The sequence below is a fragment of the Staurois parvus genome, unplaced genomic scaffold (assembly GCF_062004578.1).
Source record: "Staurois parvus isolate SC_StPar_1 unplaced genomic scaffold, SC_StPar_1.0 ptg001087l, whole genome shotgun sequence".
NCBI classification, from domain to species: Eukaryota; Metazoa; Chordata; class Amphibia; order Anura; family Ranidae; genus Staurois; species Staurois parvus.
The window spans coordinates 987,501-1,012,500 of record NW_028318883.1 but is presented as its reverse complement, the minus strand read 5'-3'; the positions used below and the strand labels follow the sequence as shown (position 1 = coordinate 1,012,500).

The following is a 25,000-nucleotide window of genomic DNA, read 5'->3' as shown; positions in this document are numbered from 1 at the left end:
TAACGAATAAAAAGTTCCTGAATGGTCCCTACAGTTGTAGAGGAAATGCATTTTTATTTCTCAAAATTGCTTTAAACCTAAAAATAAAAGACATTAACTTTAAAACAATAAAGACCTATATGTCCTTTCATAGAAGTAATTCCTCCGATTCCCAGTCACATATGGGAACCATCGCTGGGTCTTATATATGCTTGTACATTTCATTAGCCTTTATTTTAGAAGTGACTAACAAAAAGTGCAAGAAAACAAAAAAACAGTTCACAAATTAGTGAAAAATTCAGCCATCCACAACCATAGTCCATAGACAAGTCTTAAAAGTGGAACTTGACTGAAGAAGCAAAGTCCTTCTGGTTCCCTCCTCAATACACTCCCCTCCAGCGTGTAACAATTACTGAATTGGAGGTTTGGGGGGGATCCAGGAGCGACTATCAATGTTTATCGTCATCAACTCCCACAACTCTTGCCTAGGCAAGGATGACATTCCTTTCCTTGCCCCATCCTTCTGCAGCCTCCCGGGACATGTCATATGTTCTAGGAAGCTGTAGGGACCATTCATAAAAGTGCTCAAGCGCAGTGGGGAGCTGGCTGTGGTTTCTCAGGTAGCCACAGCCAACTCCTCTATCCAAGATGGCAGTGTCAGCAAGCTGCAGCGGTGTAACCCCCAACTGCGGGCCCACATTATTTTTTTGGGTGGGGGGGGGGGGCAACCTTCCTTCCCCCTGCAGTCTTTTGGGAGGGACACTTCACAGGTCCCAGAAGACTGCCAGGCCATTCAGGAGGCACAGCGCAACACAAACCTGCGCAGCGTGAAGCTAAAGCCGAAAGCGGTCACAGCTGGGTTGTGATGCCGTGACCAGGAAGAGAAGAGGAAGAGGTACAACTCTGGATCCTATATATACACACACATTTATACACACAAACACACATTGGATAGAAAAAGTCTACACACCCCTGATAAAATGTCAGGTTTCTGTGACATAAAAAAAACAACGTGACAAAGATAAATCATTTCAGAACTTTTACCACTTTTAATGTGATCTATTAACTGTACAACTCAATTGAAAAAAAAAAAATTTTTTTTGGGGGTTTAAGTAAACATAAAAAACTAAAATATTGTGGTTGCAGAAGTGTGCACACCCTCTTATAACCGAGGATGTGGCTGTGTTCAGAATTAAGCAATCACACGTTAAATAGGAGTCAGTACACACCTGCCATCATTTAAAGTGCCTCTGATTAACACCAAATAAAGTTCAGCTGTTCTAGTAGGTCTTTCCAGACATTTTCTTAGTTACATCCTACAGCAAAAGCCACGGTCTGCACAGAGCTTCCAAAGCACCAGAGGGATCTCACTGCACACGGCTTCCCGACCGCCCTATAGCAGAAACACTGCTACAGGGCAGCATGGGTGCACAAAGCCATATTTATTTTTATATGCATACACACACAAAATTTAGCATTTCCAGGTAGGGGCCGCACGCCCTACCCACGACGTCAATCACCGGGTCCCAGCCGGTGATTGCTTGCCGCCACTCTGTGATTGCCGAGCATCTCCGACGGGGAGGAGAACGGTTTGTAAACAAAAACAGTCCTTCCTGTCAGCTTGTGCACACCGCTTTGGATAAACACACATTTTTACCATATCACAAAGATTCATAAGAATGTCACCAATCCTCCGAGCAGACCCTTCATGTCTGGAATAGACAGCCTCACTAGTAAGCTCAGTAATTATATTGATTACTTGTTACAGGACCTGGTAGTACAGCTACCTTCCTATGTCAGAGACAAGGCCACATAATTGAGATTCTATCTAAATACCAGTATGAGGAAAGCTACGGGTGGGTTTCCTTGGATGTGTCATCATTGTACACTAGCATTTCCCAAGAATATGGCCTACAAGCAGTACAGCATTTTCTATCTAAGGATAACTCCCTACATCCATCTCAGATTTCATTTCTTCTGAAGTGTATTGCGTTCACTGACTCAATTGCAACACTTTTACAGGACAACTCTATAGACAAATCAAGGGCACAGCCATGGGGACCAGGTTCGCCCCCAGTTATGCTAACCTATTTATGGTTTCTGGAAGCAACATCATATATGGAACAATAACCCTTTTGGAGCAAACCTGGTCCTCTACGCTCGCTACATTGATGATATTTTGATCATATGGGACGGCTCCTTGACCATGCTGAATGAGTTCATCCAACATTGCCAAAAGAACCCGTTTGGCATAGAGTTCACACATGTTGTAGATGACTTCAGCCTAGTGTTTTTGGATCTGGAACATCGAGTTGGACCAGATTCACATCTAGTGTCAAAACTCATTTCAAGCCCACAGCAGGTAACTCCTACTTGCATGCTAAGAGCCGCCACCACCACCCAGATGGATCAAAAATGTTCCTCTGGTTTTTTTTCTCTTTTTTTTTCTCCCTTTTTCTGTTAGTTTTTGGGTGACAGTGGACAGCTGCCTTTAGTTGTTATAGTCAGAGTTTCATTAATGTTGTTGTAACTTATGTGCCATTGATAGCCCCTGCGTGGGCGTACCTTCTGCCTTGCCGGAGTTAGAGCACCGTTTCTCTATTATGTTTTTTCTTAACAGTGCAATTGATAGCCCCTGTGGGGTCGTGTTTTGTTGCCTCTGTTTTATACTGATTAAAATTAATAAAAACCATTGAAAAAAAAAAAAAATGTTCCGCTGGGACAATTTTGTAGGCGTAGGAGGACTTACACCCTAGTGGAAGATTAGGATACCCAAATCTTGAAAAAGAAGTTATTAGAAAAAAGGGTATGCAGCCTCTAACATTGATGAGGCATACAATAAATATAGAACTGAATATCACAGTAGGGTGGCAACTGAGGCAGATCCTTTGATTGCATCAAAGATTATGACTCGCGGGAAGTGCACTAACCAACACAGTACAGCGTTCTGCACTAGGTTCAAACAGAAAGCCTTCAACATCAAGGAAACCCTTAACAAATATTGGGGTATTCTTGTTCCAAGATCCCCATCTTTCTGTGCACATTCCCTCACATCCGGAAGTGATCTTCCGTCGCCCCCATGATTTCAGAAGCATTATAGCCCTTATTAGAGAAACTTCCTATCAAACGTCCCACTACTCAGTGGAGCACCATATTTGACCAGAAGGGCAGCTATAGATGTGGGGTGCCCAATTGGGGTATGTGTATACATGTGGCACAGAAAGAAGGAATTCTTAGGAGTAGATAGGAAGACGCACTATATCAAACAATTCATAAACTGTGGTACACAGTTTATATGGGTCGCAGCACACATTCACTTAGAACCAGATTTGGTGAACATAAGCGTAACATACTACATGGTTTTGACAAACACACAGTGTCTTGTCACTTCAGCGAAGTACATAATGAGACCCTCATGGGACTCAAGCTATTCGGTATAGAAGCCATACAGGGAGATATTGACACGGGGTAGAACGTTTCTCAAGCTCTGCAAAAGAGAATCCTTTTGGTTTCACCATTTGGGCTCCCTGGTCCCTAAGAGTCTCAGTAATGCATTGGATGCTCAGTCCCTCCTATAAGTTGCCATTCTTTTAGTTATAAGATTAGTCACCATAATCACAGATGTCCCTCCATAAGCCTTCAATGGACCTTTTGGTGTAGGGCTCTGGAGCCTTTTTACAGTCAGTTATCATTTCCATATTATGCATGCCATACAGGTATCACTTCATGGTCTATATCTAGGGGGGATATTTCTGCACAGAGCCCTGTACATCATCGTACACCTTCCCATAATAATCTCCCCACGAGATGTCTCTCACTGGCCAAAAAAGGTTGTTTGTCCATGAACGCATTTTTCTTTCCCATTTACCTCTTGCATGCCACTATAAATTTATTAATATATAGATCTAGGTCAGTACACTGGCTCTTTTCGGCATGCCTTATCTGTTGTGATAGCATCTGTCTTATCCTCATCATGTGTTGTGCTTTCATCAATTTATGTATTTTAAAATCAATAAGTGTAATCATGCCCTGTAATACTAAACCAGTGTCCACTAGCAATAGCAGTTTTAGGCCTTATTGGTTTTGTTGGTTACAGTTCAATATTATTTATACATATATATTGTAGAATTTGTATACACATTTATTTTTCAATATTTTTTGTCTTGCATGTTAACCGCTTAAGGACCGCCCTATAGCTACAGGGCGGCACCTGCACACAAAATCACACACACTATATATAGAAAAAAAAAATATATATATATATTTTCTATCTCTACACACATAGAAAATATATATATATACAGTTGTGACCAAAATTATTCAACCCCCACTGAAATTGAGTGTTTTGGCCAGTTTGACATTGCTTTTGATCATTCAGTCATCTTGCTTACATTTACATTAAAGAGGCACTTGTAGGTCAGACAAATATAACATAACAGTTATAATGAAATAACCACAAATGTCTTTTCTGTGCTCACAGCATTATCAGTTTTATTCAACCCCCAAGTGACATTCAATCTTAGTACTTAGTACAGCATCCTTTTACAGTTATAACAGCTTTTAAACGTGAAGCATAGCTTGACACAAGTGTCTTGCAGCGATCTACGGGTATCTTCGCCCATTCTTCATGGGCAAAGGCCTCCAGTTCAGTCACATTCTTAGGCTTGCGCACTGCAACTGCTTTCTTTAAGTCCCACCAGAGGTTCTCAATCGGATTTAAGTCTGGTGACTGCGATGGCCACTCCAAAATGTTCCAGCCTTTCCTCTGCAACCATGCTCTAGTGGACTTGGAGGTATGCTTGGGATCATTGTCCTGTTGAAAGGTCCAACGTCTCCCAAGCCTCAGGTGTGTGACGGACTGCATCACGTTTCCATCCAATATCTCCTGGTACTGAAGAGAATTCATGGTACCTTGCACACGCTGAAGCTTCCCTGTACCTGCAGAAGCAAAACAGCCCCAAAGCATGATTGACCCTCCACCATGCTTCACAGTAGGCAAGGTGTTCTTTTCATCATAGGCCTTGTTCTTCCTCCTCCAAACATAGCGTTGATCCATGGGCCCAAACAGTTCTAATTTTGTTTCATCAGTCCACAGAACACTATCCCACAACTTTTGTGGTTTGTCCACATGGCTTTTGGCATACTGCAGTCGACTCTTCTTATTCTTTGGAGACAGCAAGGGGGTACGCCTGGGAGTTCTGGCACGGAGGCCTTCATTACGCAGTGTGCGTCTTATTGTCTGGGCTGAAACTTCTGTACCCACATCTGACAAATCTTTTCTCAGTTCCTCAGCAGTCACACGGGGACTTCTCTCCACTCTACGCTTCAGGTAGCGCACAGCAGTCGAAGTCAGCATCTTCTTTCTGCCACGACCAGGTAGCGTTTCAACAGTGCCCTTTGCCTTGAATTTGCGAATGATGCTTCCTAAGGTGTCTCTTGGTATGTTTAACATCTTTGCAATCTTCTTATAGCCATTGCCCTTCCTGTGAAGAGAAATCACCTCTTCTCTTGTCTTCCTGGACCATTCTCTTGCCTTCACCATGTTTGTAACCACACCAGTAAATGTCTAGAAGGAGCTGAGTATCACAGTCATTTTAAAGCTGCCTAATTGGTGCTTATTATGCTTGATTGCTGCTCGGTGACATCCACAGGTGTTTTCAATACCTGATGGAAAGCACCTGTATGAACCTCTGTTCTTCAGAGTGGTAGTCTTTAAGGGGTTGAATAATTGTGGCAATGAAGAAACCACATAAGAACCATTTACTACTGTATTACATAAACAATTGATGTCATTTTAGTTGCATTTGGGTAGTTACAACGTCCTTGTAGGATTTGATTCTGAATACAATTCCAAATGTACACTATAGTCCCTAAACCCCTTTACAGCATTGGGGGTTGAATAATTTTGGTCACAACTGTATATATACATACATATACACACACACACACGTGATTTTGCATTTCTGGGTAGGAGGTGCGTCCTACCCGGGCCGTCATTCGTGACGCGGATGTCAATTTACCGGGTCCTGGACGGTAATTACCCCTGCCAGCGCCCATTGATTACCGAGCATCTCCAACGGGGAGAAAGATTGTTTTGTTTACAAACAATCTTCCTCCCTGTGAGCTCGAGCACACACTGCTCGGGATGGCTGTGCACAGTACAGCCATCCCGATCAGTGTGCTTACAGTGAAGAACACAACCCCCGCCGCCTAGTAAACACACAGAACACAGTTAACCCTCTGATCGCCCCTCACATTAACCCCTTCCTGCTCAGTGCCATTAGTACAGTGTCAGTGCTTTTTATTTTAGCACTTATCAATGTATTAGTGTCACTGGAGATGTCAGCGACACTACGTTAGTTCCCTACAGTGTCAAAATGCCTGCCACAGTCCAGTTAGTTTACTAGTTTAAAAAGAAAGAAAAAAAATCCCAACTGTCATTTGCAAATGATAAAACTATTTATTTCAGGTACTTATAGAGCGCCGTCAATTTACGCAGCGTTTTACATATATATATTGTACATTCACATCAGTTCCTAACCCCCAAGGGGTGTACAATCTAAGGTCCCTAACTCACATTCATACATATATTAGGGCCAATTTAGACAGGATCCAATTAACCTACCAGCATGTCTTTGGAGTGTGGGAGGAAACCGGAGTACCCGGAGGAAACCCATACAGGCACAGGGAGAACATACAAACTCCAGGCAGGAGGTGCCGTGGCTGGGATTCGAACCAACGACCCCAGTACTGCCAGGAGGAAGTGCTAACCAACTTTAATGCAAACCAATTAATTTACACGTATTGGGAATTTTTTTTTTTAGCAGACATGTAACAGAATACATTTTGGCCTAAATTTATGACAAAATTTTATTTCTTAAATTTTTTTACTGGACATGTTTAATAGCAAAAAGTCCAAAATATTGTTTTAGGTTTTTTTCTCAAAATTGTCAGTCTTTTTTTTGCTTATAGCACAAAAAATAAAAAAAACGCACAGGTGATCAAATACCACCGAAAGAAAGCTCAATTCGTGGAAAACAAAGAACGTAAATTTAATTTGGGTGCAGCGTTGCATCACCGTGCAGTTGCCAGTTAAAGTAATGCAGCGCCGTAATACAAAAAATGGCCTGGTCGGGAGGGGTCAGTGGGTAAGTGGTTAATATATTGTACAGGAGACTTCTCCTCACCCCCTTCATTACTCCCATTGGGAAGTTTGTATTATTCCAGTCCTGTGTACTGGAGATAGCACCATCCACATTTCAGAGACCGCTGCCTTTGCCAACTCCGGGTCTCCATCCCTGCGCACTTCTGCCCTCAGTGTGACACTGTTCCGGTGAGCAGCTGGCGAAAGCTTTGGCGCATGCACTCTACATGCTTTCCCATAAAGCACACATCCAGCCGGAGGAAAAACAAACATACTATTCACAGCGCCCTCAAAAACGTTTAAAGAGGACTCCATTTTGAGCATTACTTTGCCATCATCTTGTTTTCTCCAGCATAAGGCTTGGTGGCTTTGCAAGTCCTCCTTCACAGTGACCACCACTTATTTTAATATATATACGAACTTTAGTAATACTAACACCACCATCCTCAGTGTCCCATTTGGGCGCCAATGCTAATGACACATCACTTGTGATTTCAAGTAGCACGGCTTATTTATTATCACTCTCCATTTGGGCGGTATGAGGTAGGCTCAACCCAGGGCTTTCCTCCTTACAGGGAGGGGGTGAGGTTATGTCTGCTTGCTTCATTTGGTCCCCTATAAATGGACCATCAACATGTCTAGGATTTTCAGCTATGAGGAAGGAAGTTTGACTGCAGAAACGCATTTTTCACCAAGGGACCCCTGCTGCCTGGGACCGACACCTTTGGTTCTCTGTCTTTATGACCTGTTGGTTTGTGAGTATGCATTTGTCATTTTATCTTAAATTCGTTTTTACCATGATAATGCACGAGGAGAGTGCACCCCGTTTTATTCTTTTTTGCTAGTATCAATATTCCCCGCTCTTTAGAGGGCCACACCTCAGCGAGTGACAGATTCCGTGCTCCTGTCTAACGAAGATTTGAGCACTGGTTCTGGCTATACGTACGTTGGAGTTTTACACTGCTTTGGATGGCTGTGGAGAACGTTCTGCTGCCTGTAACATCGTTCAGCATGACCATATTGGTGGTGGGTCAGTGATGTTTTGGGAAGGCATATCTATGGAGGGATGCACAGACCTCTACAGGCTAGACAATGACACCCTGCATGCCATTAGGTTTTTGGATGAAATCCTTGGACCCATTTTCAGACCCTACGCTGGTGCATGGGTTCCTCCTGGTGCACGACAATGCCTGGCCTCATGTAGCGAGAGTATGCAGGCAGTTCCTGGAGGATGGAGGAATTGATACCATTGAAAGGCTCGCCTGATGTAAATCCACCAGAACACCTTTGGGATATCATGTTTCGGTCCATCCGACGCCACCAGATGTCACCTCAGACTGTCCAGGAGCTCAGTGATGCCCTGGTGCAGATCTGGGAGAAAATACCCCAGGACACCATCCATCGTCTCAATAGGAGCATGCCCCGACGTTGTCAGGTATGAATACAAGCACGTGGGGGCCATACAGACTACGGAGGGCCATTCTGAGTTGGTGCAATGAAATTTCAGCAAAATGGACTCGCCTGCTGCATCATTTTTTCACTTTTTTCGGAGTGTCTTTGAATTCATTCCTCTGTAGATTGATAATTTTCATTTCTATCAAACGATGGGGCATTCTTACGTTCCTAACACATTACCCCGTCCATATCAGTACAGATATCCAGCATGATATTTTTCCCCATTGAGATCTGATGTGTTTTCAAAGTGTTCCTTTCATTTATTTGAGCAGTGTGTATATACACACACACATCTTCAAGGCCCACAGAGAATCCAAAGAGTTTAAATGACTATGTATGAATCAAATCTTTACATATTACACTCCCCTCCTTTCCTACCCAAAAATTGGCCTTCAAAAAGGTGAAAAAAATATATAAAAAACTTATTTCAATGATAATTTTGCCTTCTCTGGTGGAAAATCTCTAGGCACCACCACACAACCTGTTTTGCCTGCAAGCGTGCCAAGTGTAAAGTAAATTACTCCTTTGGGTTAATTAGCTCCATCAGCAAGGTGTTTATGGGAGCAGTGCTGCACAGGGACAGGTCACACTAATTAACAGATGTAATTGTTTAGGGAACAGAAGACTGGCATGCAAAGTAATTAGATGGAATGATTGCACAAGTCCGTGATACATGCAACAGAATCAGTAACAAGCATAGAGTGAAATCAAAGTATTGCTCCCAGTGGTCCTTCCCAAACCCTCTTGTCACTCATTTGGTCAGTCTGATAGATCTGAAGAAAAGGGGGAAAGAAAAAAAAAAAGCTCGAGTGGGATTTCACTGCTCCTAAGGTGACTGTCCTAAGAAAAAGAATTCATATATTGAAGGAGCGCCAGACCAAAAGATAAAAGGTCCAAATTCATTTATTGATGTTATGTTAAAAAGATAGCCAATGCGTTTTGGGGGTCACAGGAACTCCCCCCTTCATCAGGGCTAAAATAAACCATAATATAAATGTAAAATTAATTGTGACTGATAAAATCATGAGCCTAACAATCTTAAAACATCATGGATAACAGACGTGTGTGCATCCAAAAATGCACACATTCACATACATGCATACATGCAATGAAATGAGGATGAAGAAATATCAGATTAAGAAAGAGAAGTGAGAAAAAGAATGGGGGTTGCCATTGCTGGCCAGGTTCTTAAAATGCCCATTGCCTGGTTTTGTCCTACTTTAATACTTCTAAGTCATAAAAATGGAATAAGCGTAATGTAACTAAATGTCAAACAATTATTTTCTCCTAATTCCTGGTCAGAGACTCAAAGTATTGAAAGGCAAAAAGAACTGGCACAACAGCCCCCACACTTTGTTCACCAAAATCACTTTAAAGTATATGTATAAGATTTTGTTCTAGTTTTGGATATAGTAGAGGAAATGGAAAAACCCCCATCAGTTTTTTTAAAACAAGATTTTCTTTCACTTCCTGTCCTGAAGATGTGATAGGAATTGAGAGGAAATCTCTACAAAATGAGATACATTAAATTTCTAAGTTGCCTTCATTAGAAGATTTACCCTCACCTTCTGGTCTGGCGACAAATATAACGGGTTGGATGCCTCATCTCTTTCGGTCTAGGGAAAACAGAGAAGGTGAATCCTGTACATACCCGTTAACTTTAAGTAGACATAAGATGGTGCTTACAAGATGGCCAGTCTACATAAAATCATTGCATAATGTGTGTGTGTGTGTGGGGGGGGGGGGGGGGGGGAGCATATCAGAATGGTGCTTTAAATAAATAATAAAATCTCAATTTTGTTCTCAGAATCTGATGCAGCAAAGGACAATTCTTTTCTACTTAAAATTGCTTACTACTGCTGCCTGAAACGTGCTCTGCGCAGCTTCCCCAAACCTCAGTTTGGTCGGGCACAACATAAAAGTAGATGTCGTCCTTGACCCCCCCCCCCCCTTCCTTGGGACACATGTCCCATGAGTACAAGTGCCACCACACATGCATGCCCCGCACCAAGCCTCTGTTTGCATGGCAGCGCAGGCAGCCAGCTTGAGGTCATTCTCCCAGAGGTACGGACGTAAGGGTGGTTCCATAGGACCCCACAGGGCAACAGAAGAGACTATCTGCAGAAAGGATTGTTGGATTCGCTCCATGAATACGAAAGGCAAGTTTTTCAAGAAAAAACATGCAGCAGACAAGGCATTAAAATGTTAGGGTTTAAAAAGTTACAGTAAACTCTTGTTAAAAGGGAAAAACATTATATTTAGGCCCTCCTATCCCTCTTGTATTGAACTGTATTGTCTCCCATTATATTGTAAAGCGCTGAGGAAACTGTCGGCGTGATATAAATCCTGTATAATAATATTCATGTATGTAATCTTAAAAAAAAAAAAAAGTACTTTTTTTGTTCTCATCCTCCTCCAAATTCCTTTGATCTTTTTTTTCTTCTCTGATCTAACTTCCTGTTAGAGGGTGTCTACGCTCACCCTCTATGGTTCCACTGTACACAGGAACGTAGCCACCCTTCCTCCTGAGTTGGAGATGTGTAGGGTGCATAGAGCAGAGCATATGACCACATCTAATGTGTACAGCTTTTCTCAAACAAATAGAAGTGGGTGGGGGGCCGAGAGGTTCAAGAGCTTAAAGGAAGACATTACAAGGACTCAGAAAAACACAATAAAAATTAAAAAAAAAGGCCATTAAAAACAGTGGATGTGTACGAATAATATTGTTTAGTGGCACTTTAAATAACTAGTGATAACGTGTACAATCCTCAAATTATCATAACATGCCAACATGGAGAAAGGGCAATTCTCAAGACAGGAAACCGGCAATCCAGCTCCATTCTGACATCTGCCTTTTGTGAACATTGTGCCTTGCCGATCGTTTTGAGTCCACATCACTATGTGCTCGGTTTTATTCTAGCCATCATAAACTTGACCAGCAGTAACCTGAATTTTTTTTTTTTCTCCCAAATTTTGAAAAATATTTGCAAAGCCTTGGTAGTGCCAATATAAAGGAAAAAGTTTGGCTTGCTAAACAGCAACAATCTTTCCACATGATTTTCCTTTAGGAGCTGCAGGGCAATATTTTCAATGTGGTTTTCTATGGGAAAAATAACTAGGAAAAATGAAAGAAATAACTTTATTCAAAAGAAACCAAGAGATTATAAAAAAAAAAAAATAATCCATTTCACGATCTAGCTACAAATATGATTGCCATGAATAGAATTCTCTTTTTACTAACACCAGTGTGCCGAAAGCTGAACTCTACACACAAAATATCAAATTTATACAAGATATAAAAGACACGATTCTGCAGTCCATGTACAGCAGAGCTCAGAGGGGGAAAGGAAAAAAGTAACATGTGGAACATGGGAATCGATCCATGATACTCTGTACTTAGAGGAAGCAGGATGAATGACACTGGGTGTCAGTCAAACCGTAAGAATGAGGACATCTATTGGAGGGAACTTAGTACTGTGAGGGACAGTTATGGATTGAAAGCAAGTATGGCAGCAAAAGCTGCTTTTTTTTTTTTTCTTCCCAACTTTGAATGGGCTATTTTTTTTTTAACTTAAGAACTGCTTTAAAGTTCACCTGTCTTGAGAAAAGACTGAGGTTGCCAACACAGCTATCTTCCTAAACTGCTAGTGACCTGGCTGTGCATAGTGTCCATATTTTTGAGCCATCCAGAAATATGCATGCTACGAGTATCAAGGGAGGAGAGGAGGGGGGGAGGAGGGGGGGGGGAGGAGGGGGGGGGGGGGAGGGGGGGGGGGGAGGGGGGGGGGGGGAGGGGGGGGGAGGAGGGGGGGAGGAGGGGGGGGGAGGAGGGGGGGGAGGAGAGGAGAGGAGGGGGGGGAGGAGAGGAGAGGAGGGGGGGGAGGAGAGGAGAGGAGGGGGGAGAGGAGAGGAGGGGGGGGGGGAGAGGAGAGGAGGGGGGGGGGGGGGAGAGGAGAGGAGGGGGGGGGGAGGAGAGGAGAGGAGGGGGGGGGGAGGAGAGGAGAGGAGGGGGGGAGGAGAGGAGAGGAGGGGGGGGAGGAGAGGAGAGGAGGGGGGAGAGGAGAGGAGAGGAGGGGGGAGAGGAGAGGAGAGGAGGGGGGAGAGGAGAGGAGAGGAGGGGGGAGAGGAGAGGAGAGGAGAGGAGGGGGGAGAGAAGAGGGAGGGGGGAGAGAAGAGGGAGGGGGGGGGGAGGAGAGGAGGGGGGGGAGAGAAGAGGGAGGGGGGGGGGAGGAGAGGAGGGGGGGGGGAGGAGAGGAGGGGGGGGGGAGGAGAGGAGAGGATGGGGGGGGGAGGAGAGGAGAGGATGGGGGGGGGAGGAGAGGAGAGGATGGGGGGGGGAGGGAAGGGGGAGAGAGGAAGCTACATGTTCCAATTAGTGGCTAGGCAAAAGCTTTAGCATGACAGCCAGGTACTTTGCATTCTCCTAGGCAGAGGTCATAACACCAGCCTACCTATTTATCTTGAGGCCCTGTACTCTTGGGAAAAAGAAAAAAATGTGGAAATTCAGGAAAAATACATGTTTGTGAACCATTTTCCCCTGACGGTTCTGTTCAGAAAGTCTTGTGACTCACATAACAGCCACACTGTACAGCAAAGAAAGATCACACTTTGACTGTGTGACTTTGGGGGGGTCAATTACCAGGCAATCCATACATACTGTGTGTGTGTATATAGCAATGATAATTCAAACCAAAAATGTATTATATTGCAGCCCAATCATTAGATGTGGTGGCTGCATTAGTTTTAGTTCTGTATGCTTCTTTCCCTCTGTTTTCACAGAGTAGCCAGAAACACCTCCTGTAATAGGATCCATTACACACGGAGCTTAACAGAAATGACAGTTCCCTTGGCAGAAGACAAAAAAACAAAACACTTCTATAGAGCATTTTTGCACAGGCATTTAGGAGCGTTTTTTTTTCTTCTGCACACCAAAAGGCTTTTTTTCTTGTCTCTAAATGTCTGATGTGGATGGATATGTCAGATAAAATCGAGCTGCTTCTATGAGCAAAACCCAAAGCTCCTGTAGAAGCAACAATGCAAGCCCAGTGTGCATGGACCCCCAACAGTGCCTACAATCTGGATGAAGGAGCACAGGGGCACCTTTGGACAGCAGAATTACCAGTCTGAGGGTGGGGGGAGTGTTAGATGTACTAGCAGATTTAGACTAAACAAACTGAAGCCAAAACTCCAGCTAAGGCTAGATTCAAAAGTCCACATTCGGAGAATGCAGAAAAAAAAAAAAAAAATTTGCAGGTGCACATATAAGCAGCCTATTCAGGTGAATTTTGCTGTCACGCAAAAAAATAATAAAAAAAACAAAAACCGCAAAACATGACATAAGCTGAATTCTGGACAGCATGATAAACAGTATTTTTGTAAATAATGCTCGATTTTTTTTATCTTTTTGAATAAAAAGCCAAGCTGGAAATACATTGCAAATATCCAGTTACAGACTGAGAGCTGCTTGCATTTGTGATAGCAAAGAGATGCCAAGGAAAAACTCCAGAAGTAAAGACTTTTTAAATAAGACACTACATACACCATCATTTAAAAGAAAAAAAAAAACCAAAAGCAATCCATCTTATGTTACATCTCAGTGGTGTTAATCTCCTGCAGACTCTTTGCAGCCATTTCCAATCAATGTGGGTTAACAAAAAGAAGACAGGGACATCGTGTTGTCACCTTATAACAGAAAGTGCATGAATAAGGACATCCATTGCAGAATCGCCAGCCATTATTTTATTGAAAGCTACAAACTATTAAAAAAAAAACAAAAACAAAAAACAGTACTAAAACAAAACATATTTGTCTATACGTCTTTTTGGTCACAGGACTACATTTACAAACATGACTAACCATGACCTAAAGTCAGTCGGATCGTGGACTATTGCCTGCTAGCGGCTAATATGTCAGTATTGTCGGGATCCACCCAGGCAATATGACTGGAAGTTAGCCCAGCCTGTCAATGTGTGGAGGAGAACCAAAAGCCAGCAGCACCCACCTCCTTCCCTGTCTGCTGCTCCAGTCAGTGGATGAAAGTGGGAGAAGAGATAGAAATTCCAGCAGAGGCGCCACTTGAAGCAGAGACCGAAAGTCCTATCAGCGTCCACATTATAAGTCGGTCTTAGAGCCAGCATAGGAAGAGGCAAATGCATGTGTATCTTTATGACCCCAAAATTCTCCATTAAAGATGACTGACACCAATAAGTAAAAGCTTCTAGGAGACTGGCTTTACAAATACTTTAATACACAAATACTTTAGAAGCTGAAAAATTGTGTCTGTAAGGGCCCATTCACACGAGAGAATGAGGCCTTTTGCAATTGATCCTAGGTTCACATCTGTGCGGGTGGTGCCGCTGTGGATCCGCACGAAAATCTGTGCAGCCGCACCACCCGCACAGATAATTGAGGACTCGCGGGCGGGTGCCATTAGTTCTAATGGCACGCCGCCCGCACTGGGAAATGCAACTGAACTGGGAACCTCGGCTGCGTTTTCCAAAGAAGTGCAGGGTCTTCTTTCCCTGTGTGGCACAGGAGTCCATTCAAATGAATGGGCTCCCGTGCCCGAGCAAAACGCAGCCCGCCTGGCCGCATAAGTGTGAACTGGGAGTAAATGCAGGAAACCCAGCAGTGGTTGATGGTGACTATGGACTGTCTGTGTCCAGGGACTATCATTTGCATGTAATCGCACCATGTGAGCGAATGCATTTTGCTGTGGTAGCTAGGTTTCTATGTTAGTTGTCAGCCTCACAATGCTTTCAATGGGGCTGCTGCCTGCAGCTAATGACAGGGAACCTCTGCTGGGTCTCCCACATGGAAATCGCTAAAGGCCCTGCTCCCAAGTGTGAATGAGGCCCGGGTTTGAAGAGCTGTTTGAAAGATACGCAGGGACAGGAGTACAAACTTGGCTGTACAGGCAAGACCGTACAGTTGATGTGTATCCATTCACTTTTATAGGCTGCCTGCATGCAGCTACACACTAGTGCAAAAAAGACAAAAATGGCTCTTGTACAGGGCTCTGCACCCGTGTGAATGAGATCTAGATGATGTCCCATTCACCGCAGGCCAATGCTTCAACTTACGGCAGAATATGAGCATCTCCTATTGTATCATGAGAGCAGTGCCGTTATAGGAGCGGCCAAGCACAGGTCATGTTCTTCCAAATGGTCTCACAGACACATGATAGTTTTAGCCAAGGAGACCCCATAACCAGTGAATAAAAGGACTATTTTTGGAGGGCAAACAGATCGTATTTTGTGATTTTAACATTTCTACACTAAATCTAGACTTTTCCCATTAGACAAGAGTACATCACAACCAGGGGCGAACGGACAACTCATGGGGCCCCCGGGCAATAGGGGATCATGGGGCCCCTGTGTCCTTGCCCAAACTCAAAAAAGCCTATGAAAAAAGGCACCAGGGGCATCTCATGGGGCCCCCTACTGACCCCGGGCCCTCAGGCAGTGCCCGAGTTTCCAAATGGTCAGTCCGCCCCTGATCACAACACATAGAAATCCATTGGATGAGGTTATTGCACCTTGCAGAAAGCAGACTGCTATACATGGTTTACAATCAAGCCATAGCTTCGAGTCACTTTCCTGGGACAAAGCATAGACACGTTTCTATCACATCTGTCATCAGGACTCTGAGCTGCAAGAATATCAAAACAAGGTTTAAAGGAAACCTGTAATGACTGAATCAAAAGAAGCCGATCACCTCGCTAAAGCTGAAAGGTGAGCTCCAGGCAGACATATTACAAATGTATATAGGAGCTGCTCTACCTGTCAAAGGATTGTATTTCTGTCCCTCTAGTTCTGGAATTTACACAGCCTCACCTAGCAGAGGAGTAGTCCTCATTTTTATTCACTGCAGTTCATTACCACGTATGTGTCTTCTCTCCACCCTCAGCCTGTAGCAGGCTGGTGAACTCCTCTCTCTGCTCTCTCCTCCTATCACTATGCTTCTTGCACTGCAGCACAACTGACTGACTCTGTGCTGCTGCTTCTCCCTCATAGCCGGAGCTCTGCTGTACAGGAACAGCAGGATTCCAATACCAAGTCACATTAAGGTACATGCACTACTTGCAGACGAAATAAAAAAACATGTAAGAATGTACTAGTAATTACAGCGCTGCATTAATTTGTGTCTACCTGGTTTAGGTTTGTTTCAGGAATGATACGTTTCTTTGCTGACAGGATAATCCTACATGTGTATTTCATTACTAGAAATGCACAAACGGTCTCTACTAGCCTTTTAAAAATGTGAGTTAAATGGCTGTCATGGTGATCAGATGTCTTTAATCATTTCTGATGTGTAAAAAGTTTAATGAGAGCACCAGACCAGAGATCTAAGTGTCCAAAATCTTGGAAATATTCGTGTTTGCGTATAATAAAAAAAAAAAAAAAACCCACAAAACAGCCAAAACAAATTTCTGGGGCGCCCCACCGCCCCTTTGTCTGGGCTACAGTAGAAACCAGGGGAAAAAAAAAAAAAGGAAGCAGTTGGTGTAATCATGAAAGATCACAGATTATAATGTAACAAAAGTTATCCTGAAAGGAAATCGTGTAATTAGTTTTTTTTAGACGCATTGGCTACCTGGCTATTTACATGTGTGTGTTAAAAGATCGCAAATAACTGATTGCTGAATTAAAGTTATAAACCATGTTATCAGAATTTCAAACCTTGTGTCCGATACTCAATATTTAGCAATTGGTCCTTGAAATATATCAATTGATAAGGAGATCCATGCAATCATAAAATCGCAGTCAAAATGATTACAAGTCAAAACGTGTAAATTAAAAATACCTTAAAATAATTGATGAGCTTCAAAAACAAAAACAAAAAAACACAAACAAAAAAAAAAGACTGGGTTGATAAAAAGGTCAGAGACAAACACCCAAAAACAACAACCGTAAAAATAAAACAATAATGAAACATGTTGAATGTTCTCTGGGAAAATACAGACATTAAAAGAATTTGGTTTCTTTAATCTCTCATTCAAATTTTTTCAGGTTTCTGTTGAGAGATTGTAGCTACTGAGCTCCACATGAACCTGACTGACTTTCTTCAACCATGAACCACTAATCAGCTGCATCCAGCACCTTTAATATATATGTTCCTTTCGCAAGGGGAAAAAAAATAAATAAAAAAAATAGATACTATACTGGCTTAAGACAACTGTAATGATATGTATACCATGTATAGATGACTGATACATTGTATAAAAATCATCCTTTGCTCCAAGCCCGCTCCTGCACACAGTGCTGGATTTCCATGTGCTGTGGAGATGAGGGATGCAGCTAGAGAAGTGGAAGGCTATAGTCTCATCTCTTCACCCATTCACAGAATACAAGGTAATCTGTGAATGGAGGAGGAGATCATAATGAATCCCTGCAGCTGCCTGAATGGGCACACAAATGTGCATACTGCTGCATATAAAAATAAAACGCTATATGCACATCTGAGTGGCATTTTTACTACACCAACTTGCTCTATAGAGACCACCTCTAGAGAAATCTGTCCACAACCCACGTACCAGACGATGATTTTTGATCAAACAAGCCAAAGTAACCCTTAGACCACCGTTTACACAGACCAACTTCCTAGAGAAACTCCAGACAAAAATACAAGGTGGAGACACAGAACTGCACAATCCTTTCATTGCTGCTGTGCTATACAACACAGAATGACAACACTTTGCAGAGTCACTACACCGCCTATTTTGGAATGCCGAAATGCAGAAAACCCATCAAAAAACGAAAAAAAAAAAAAAACCACACACAACACATTCCCCATCTGTATTTGCAGTAACCACTCCCACAGAAAGGCTGCTTTTACCTTCAGGTGGCAGGGGTTAAAAATTATTACACTGGTTAAATGGAAAAAGAATTTCATGACTGCAGAAGAAATGCAGGAAATAAAAATAAATGTTTTCATATACTTGACATTTTCCCTAAACAAAATGTTACTGATTTTTCAAAATCCTTTACATATTCGTTAACGCTGAATTCTAATCACAAATCTAAAGAGCGCGTATTTCAGCACTGGAAATGGCTGTGTGTGGGTTTGATGACCGGTCAGCACTGCAGATTGAATATTGAAGAGTCATATAGCGCCCCTCTTCCCAGCTTTTACTAGGCAGCGCTGACATCAATAGATCGGTGCCACCTTGTGTAGTCTCTTCTATCAGTGAAACACTCTGCTCTTCCTTCATCCCACTTGAGCAATGCCCATCTTTTCATTTCATGAAGAAATTTAAGATTTCTAGTGAAATATACAAGTTAACCTGTTGCTGCTCACGTAACACATGTGCAGCGGCAAAAGGGTGGACTGTAATGTCCACATGCCACGCGTATGCGTCATTGGGCAACTGATGTTTCTGTGCTGAATGCACACTCACAGCAGAGACCAAGCTGTCAGCTTGTCTCTCAGTCCTCACAAATGATCGGTACCCAGCAGGACCAGCTTTTGATCATGTGACCACTGTGCCAGCCAATCACGTGTTCCCATGATTGTCCATCCTTGCTACCCCAGGGCATTTAGAACTTTTCAAAGGATCGCTGGGGCAGGAATCTAATTTCTACTGGACAAGACACACACCAAAAACACCCCAATGCATCACGTGATATTTGGTACTGCCCTGAGTTCTAGGTTAAATCAGAACTATAGGCAAAACTTTCTCATTTTGGATAGAGCTAGGGTTATAACCCCTGTCAGATTTTTTTTTTATGGCCATCTGTGTCCCATTTCTGAGATTTCCCTTCATATTCTGTCCCATAGCCAAAACAGGAAGTGAAATCTTACTCCAAAATTAAAGGAGTAAAGCCCAAGCATTTTGGCTGTACTTCTGTGAATCACAGGAGAGCAGCTCGTTCTGCAATCCTGTGACCCGTTTTCAGCCGACTGAAGTCGGTTGACGTCAATCAACCGGTCTAGGCTGGAGAAAGATCCCGACTGCCACCCCAGTGTTTGGAGCGGATCCCGACTGCCAAGTCGGGATCCACCCCAGTGTTTGGAGCGGATCCCGACTGCTAAGTCGGGATCCACCCCAGTGTTTGGAGCGGCACCTGGTTCAGCCTCTCAGCGAAGCGCCGAGTGTCTGAGCCAGCCACCCCCCCCCCCCCTCCACTGCCCAGTGCTCAAGTGTAGGGGGGGAACGGAGCAGAAACTGACAGGCCAGCTCTCTGCTCAGAGTGGCTAGGAGAACTCAGCAAACATGTGCTCGCCGAGTTCTCACCCTTAGAGCTAGCGGGGGACAGATTCTGCATCCACCTAGGCAATTATAAATAGGTGGGGGGGATCCTCATTATGTTAGTGACTTCATCCCCCTTTTTCTTTACCCCTTCCTCAATTCCCCCTATTATGTAACAAAACTACTTACCAGCGGGAAGTCAAAATCTTTGTCGCTCGGTAAGTTTGTGATATAATCAATTCGGAACTGGTTGTCTGGATTTGCTAGCTCCACTGGAGGTGACAGGTTGCTCATTGCCGCAACTATGGTCTGGTAAAGAGAAAGAGACTGTTAGAATGCCGAATGCACAAAGGAAACAAAGCCAGATTATTTCTTTGGTTACTCACCTCAATGGCCTCTTTAATATTATTCTTAATATCTTGTACTTTAACCTTTTTCTCTCTAGAAAAAAAAAAAAAAACACAGAAAAAAAAAAAAAGATGGTTAGAAGTCAGTCACCATGTACCAAGTTAAGGGAGAAACACCCAAAACATATTTCAGTTAAGGGTGAACTTCCTTTGGGTTCGCGTAGTCACTTGTTTCTTTCGTGGACTCTGGTGGCAACAACTCATCGAATATCTCGTGTCTGTCTACACGATGAGGCCATGATGAAGACATCACTACCTCCATGGGTTTTCAAACCTTTTCATGACGAATATTGTGACAGAAGGAGCAGGGCAGAACTGTAGCTGGGGTGGGGAGCAGTAATGAGATGATCCAAATTTGTCATAAAAAGGTAGAAAACCAACCAATAAATACACATTGGAAGTTTGACCATGAACACCAAGAAAAGCTCACCTATGCAGCAGTGTGGGTTCATAGAGCAATTCTAGGGAGGTTTTCAACAATGACAAATTTGCTTCATATTTCATATTATATTCTAATAGGAAGACGTGGCCTTGCTCCAGTTGTGGTATGTCACTTAGCATGTGCTGTGCCTATGTTCAGTACAGAGTAGACGTTACTGCTATCATTTAATTTGTCCTGAACACACCCAAAAAAATGCATGCTCTATTCTAGTGTCCGAGCATAAGCAACAACATTCTTTGGAACTGCCCTAGAATAAACACAGGTTATCTTACAATTAAAAACCACCACATTATTGAAAGGTTATCCTGAAACGAGCACTGACTGACAGTAACACTGACCATACACAGCTGGAATTTCGGCTGACTCCTGCTGAACTGGCAAAAACAGGAGTCAAAAGTGGTGCTGTTGGCATCACCCGGCTCAAACGTCAACCTGGACACTACAGGGACTGGGTGGATAGCCCTCAGCTGAACAGTGGCTGCAGCCAACGTTCAGGTATTCTGACATTTGGGGCGCCGACTGTGTGAACAGAATAGCTAGCAGGGAAGATTCCTCCATCTACACCGCTTATCATGGATGGGGAATCTACAGATTTTTGTTCAGCCCTCAGAGCTTAACGGGAGAAATCTTGGCATACATATCAACTATCAGTTTTGAATGAGATCCTCAGCTGTGAAAGACAACAAATGCCCTGAATGTTTCTGTTGAAAGGAAATCTGTTACAAATTGAGGCAGAAGAAACGCAGCTTATGATGACAAAATGCAGATGCAGAGGTTCCCCTAGGTCAGGGGTGGGCAAACTGCGGCTCTTCAGCTGTTGTGGAACTACATTTTATTATTTATTTATTTCAGGTACTTATATAGCGCTGCCAATTTACGTAGCACTTTACACATATATATTGAACATTCACATCAGTCCCTAACCCTCAAGGGGCGTACAATCTGTACAATCTAAGGTCCCTAACTCACATTCATACATACACACATTAGGGACAATTTAGACAGGATCCAATTAACCTACCAGCATGTCTTTGGAGTGTGGGAGGAAACTGGAGCACCTGGAGGAAACCCACGAAAGCACAAGGAGAACATGCAAACTCAATGCAGGAGGCGCCGTGGTCGGGAATCGAACCCATTTTACTGCAAGGCAGACGTGCTAACCACTAAGCCAGTGTGCCGCCCCACCACTAAGCCACTGTGCCGCCCCACCACTAAGCCACTGTGCCGCCCCGTACATCTCCCATGAAGCATTGCAACATTACAAAACTGACAGTTACAGCTATGACTTGCAGAGGCATGATGGAACTTGTAGTCCTGCAACAGCTGGCGAGCCGCAGTTTGCCCACCCCTGCCCTAGGTGAAAATTGCTTCAGGCAATAAAAAGCAGCACAAGTTGTGCTGGTCTCAATCCTTCCCCTTTTTAAACCTCCTCCAAAAGGTGTGAATAATAGTAGGGGGGCCTCTCAATGACCCCCTAGGGTCGCATGTGAGAAGAATGACGGGTCAAACTCAACCTGAAAAGAAAGTGCAGAACTGCGCTTAGCAGAAGTTCCCCCAATCTCTCCATCCACTGACATTCAGATGAAGGTAGCTTTGCCTCTTCATGAGCAACTCAATTAAAATTGGCCAGGTCTGACAGGATCACTTTAAAAAAGGTACTGTGAGTGGACTTGGTTTGGCATTGTGGCCATGTTTCCTGGCTAGCATGGTGGCCATGTTTCCTGGCTAGCATGGTGGCCATGTTTCCTGGCTGGCATGGTGGCCATGTTTCCTGGCTGGCATGGTGGCCATGTTTCCTGGCTGGCATGGTGGCCATGTTTCCTGGCTAGCATGGTGGCCATGTTTCCTGGCTAGCATGGTGGCCATGTTTCCTGGCTAGCATGGTGGCCATGTTTCCTGGCTAGCATGGTGGCCATGTTTCCTGGCTAGCATGGTGGCCATGTTTCCTGGCTAGCATGGTGGCCATGATTCCTGGCTAGCATGGTGGCCATGATTCCTGGCTAGCATGGTGGCCATGATTCCTGGCTAGCATGGTGGCTATGATTCCTGGCTAGCATGATGGCCATGATTCCTGGCTAGCATGGTGGCCATGATTCCTGGCTAGCATGGTGGCCATGATTCCTGGCTAGCATGGTGGCCATGATTCCTGGCTAGCATGGTGGCCATGATTCCTGGCTAGCATGGTGGCCATGATTCCTGGCTAGCATGGTGGCCATGATTCCTGGCTAGCATGGTGGCCATGTTTCCTGGCTAGCATGGTGGCCATGTTTCCTGGCTAGCATGGTGGCCATGTTTCCTGGCTAGCATGGTGGCCATGTTTCCTGGCTAGCATGGTGGCCATGTTTCCTGGCTAGCATGGTGGCCATTTCCTGTCAGGCCACTGAATGCAGCAAGTATCTAACCCACATTTCTAATGAACCAGGAAAAGCAATGTGAATGGTGGCAGTCGTCCCATCCATGTCCATGGTGGAATCACGTGATGCAGCGCCCTTATAAGGCAGTCACTTCCCCTCTCGCACAGAAACATACAGAGTCAATTAGTATGGTCAGGTTCTGAGACTTTCTGGAACAGAGGAATAGACACACTGTAAGTGGGAGGACGCAGCCGGCACTGACACACACAGCATCTTCTGTCTTGGCAAATCCACCGGCAAAGCGGTATCAATCTGTGCACCGGGGAACAGAACACGAGCACTGCCAACATGTTAACCCTCGCAGCAGACGCACGAGCTTCAACATCCTTCTGTGGCAAGAGGCAGGCGAGGAGGATGTACACAGGAAAATTTACTTCAAGGAGCTTTACGCACATTGGGAAAAGCAATGGTTAATCGTGTTATTAGGAGACAGCGGCTGCAGGATCTATAAACGGTGGTAATATGTCTTCTGAAACAGCCAGTGCTTGTATGTGTCCCGCGGTCTCCGCCCGTAAAATAGGCACCTCACCACAGCTGGGAGGACATGGCCTAGCATGGCCTGTTCTAGATGTCCAGTAACTAGACGTTTACATGGAGCCTCAATCAGGGTTACAGCACACTAATTCCGACATAACATGCCTGCTACCGCGTCAGTGCCGTCCTGCATCACAAATCTGATGCCAATCTACGTTCACACCATATGCACGGAGCTGTGCTGGCCAGTCTTGTCCAGGGTGGATTTGATTGAAAACAAGTGGATTTAAATGACTAGTGAAAAGACTCGATTCAAATCAGAATTTTAAAGAACAGCTATCATCTCTGTCCTGCAGCGGCTCCTCCTCTGACCCGCTGTTGACTCACCGACAGTCCCATTCACTTTAATGGGACGGCTGGTGATGCGGCACAACAAGGTGAGAGACGTGGCGGCAGCAGGTGAGTGGATGCCCGCTAACAGGCGCTGCCATGATGGATCTACAATGACAGGTGCTCTTTAAATGTAAGGAATCCGACTCATTCTTGCTGGTAGTTAAAATCCTTAATATTTACAAACCAAATTAAGGTTTCCATTTTAGAATAATAAGCTGTCAGGTTAGTAAAACAGCGATCTCAGAACAGATTTTAGGTTGATCACAAATAGCTGGAGAACCACTCCAATTCTTTTATTTCAGGGTTTTCCTCATGGTTACTGTGAAATTGTGTGAATGCATCAATGTGGTGCAGGTTATCTGGATTCATTGAATGAGTTCACCGAAAATGTAAATATTGTAGAATATACAGCCTCACGCTACGTAACTAAGCTCCATTTCGCTGAATAAACTAAATTATTAATGTATCCTAAATAGAAAACTATCTTTAGATAGATTTTTTTTACTCCAAAAGCATTTTATTGAAAAAAAAAAACCCAATTTAAAATAAAAATACAATTTAAATTAAAAAAAAAAAAATTATTTTTATTTTTTTTAAATCATTAATTTTTTATCCACCCTGGTCTTGCCCAACATAGGCCCACACATTGATAAAACGCAATTTGCCTTATGTGCTATTAATTCTGCTCAGTCCGCAGTGGTGTACGCTGAACACAGGTAGGGCATGCTGTACTTTTTTCAAGTTTTCAGCTCTTGTTTCACTGCAGTACACCGCAATACAACTTGCTAAAGTGAAGAAGAATGAATGAAAATGTCCCTTTGTGAAATTTCAATAAAGTTGGAAAAGAACAAGAAAAAAAAAATCAGTACCACTCCATTCACAGTGAACACCATTGGCAGAAGGAAGCAGCAGAGGGCATCTATTAGATATAGAATATCAAGCTTAGAAGAATTCCACTGTTCTCAAAAGCATGACACTAAATCAGGTGTAGGCAACCTCAGCAAGCCTTGCCAACTCTTACGAAACTACAAAATTCCATGAGGTCCTGCAAGCTTATGACATCCACATGCAACTCCTATAAGCGATGGTATTTGTAGTTTC

General features: G+C 43.7%; 1 protein-coding gene across 4 annotated transcripts in view; it reads right to left on the bottom strand.

Annotated features, from left to right (window-relative positions):
* Positions 1–25,000, bottom strand: part of GNAS (GNAS complex locus) — a 194,491-nt gene that overhangs the window by 39,010 nt on the left and 130,481 nt on the right. For 2 of the 4 annotated variants that reach the window (XM_089658639.1, XM_089658641.1), the window contains exons 3-5: positions 20,156–20,210; positions 19,959–20,078; positions 10,144–10,194 (exon numbers count right to left, since the gene is read on the bottom strand). In XM_089658639.1, coding sequence (XP_089514765.1) covers positions 10,144–10,194; positions 19,959–20,078; positions 20,156–20,210 — 226 coding nt within the window. The remainder of the gene's footprint in view (positions 1–10,143; positions 10,195–19,958; positions 20,079–20,155; positions 20,211–25,000) is intronic. The other 2 variants (XM_089658640.1, XM_089658642.1) reach the window with 1 other exon arrangement.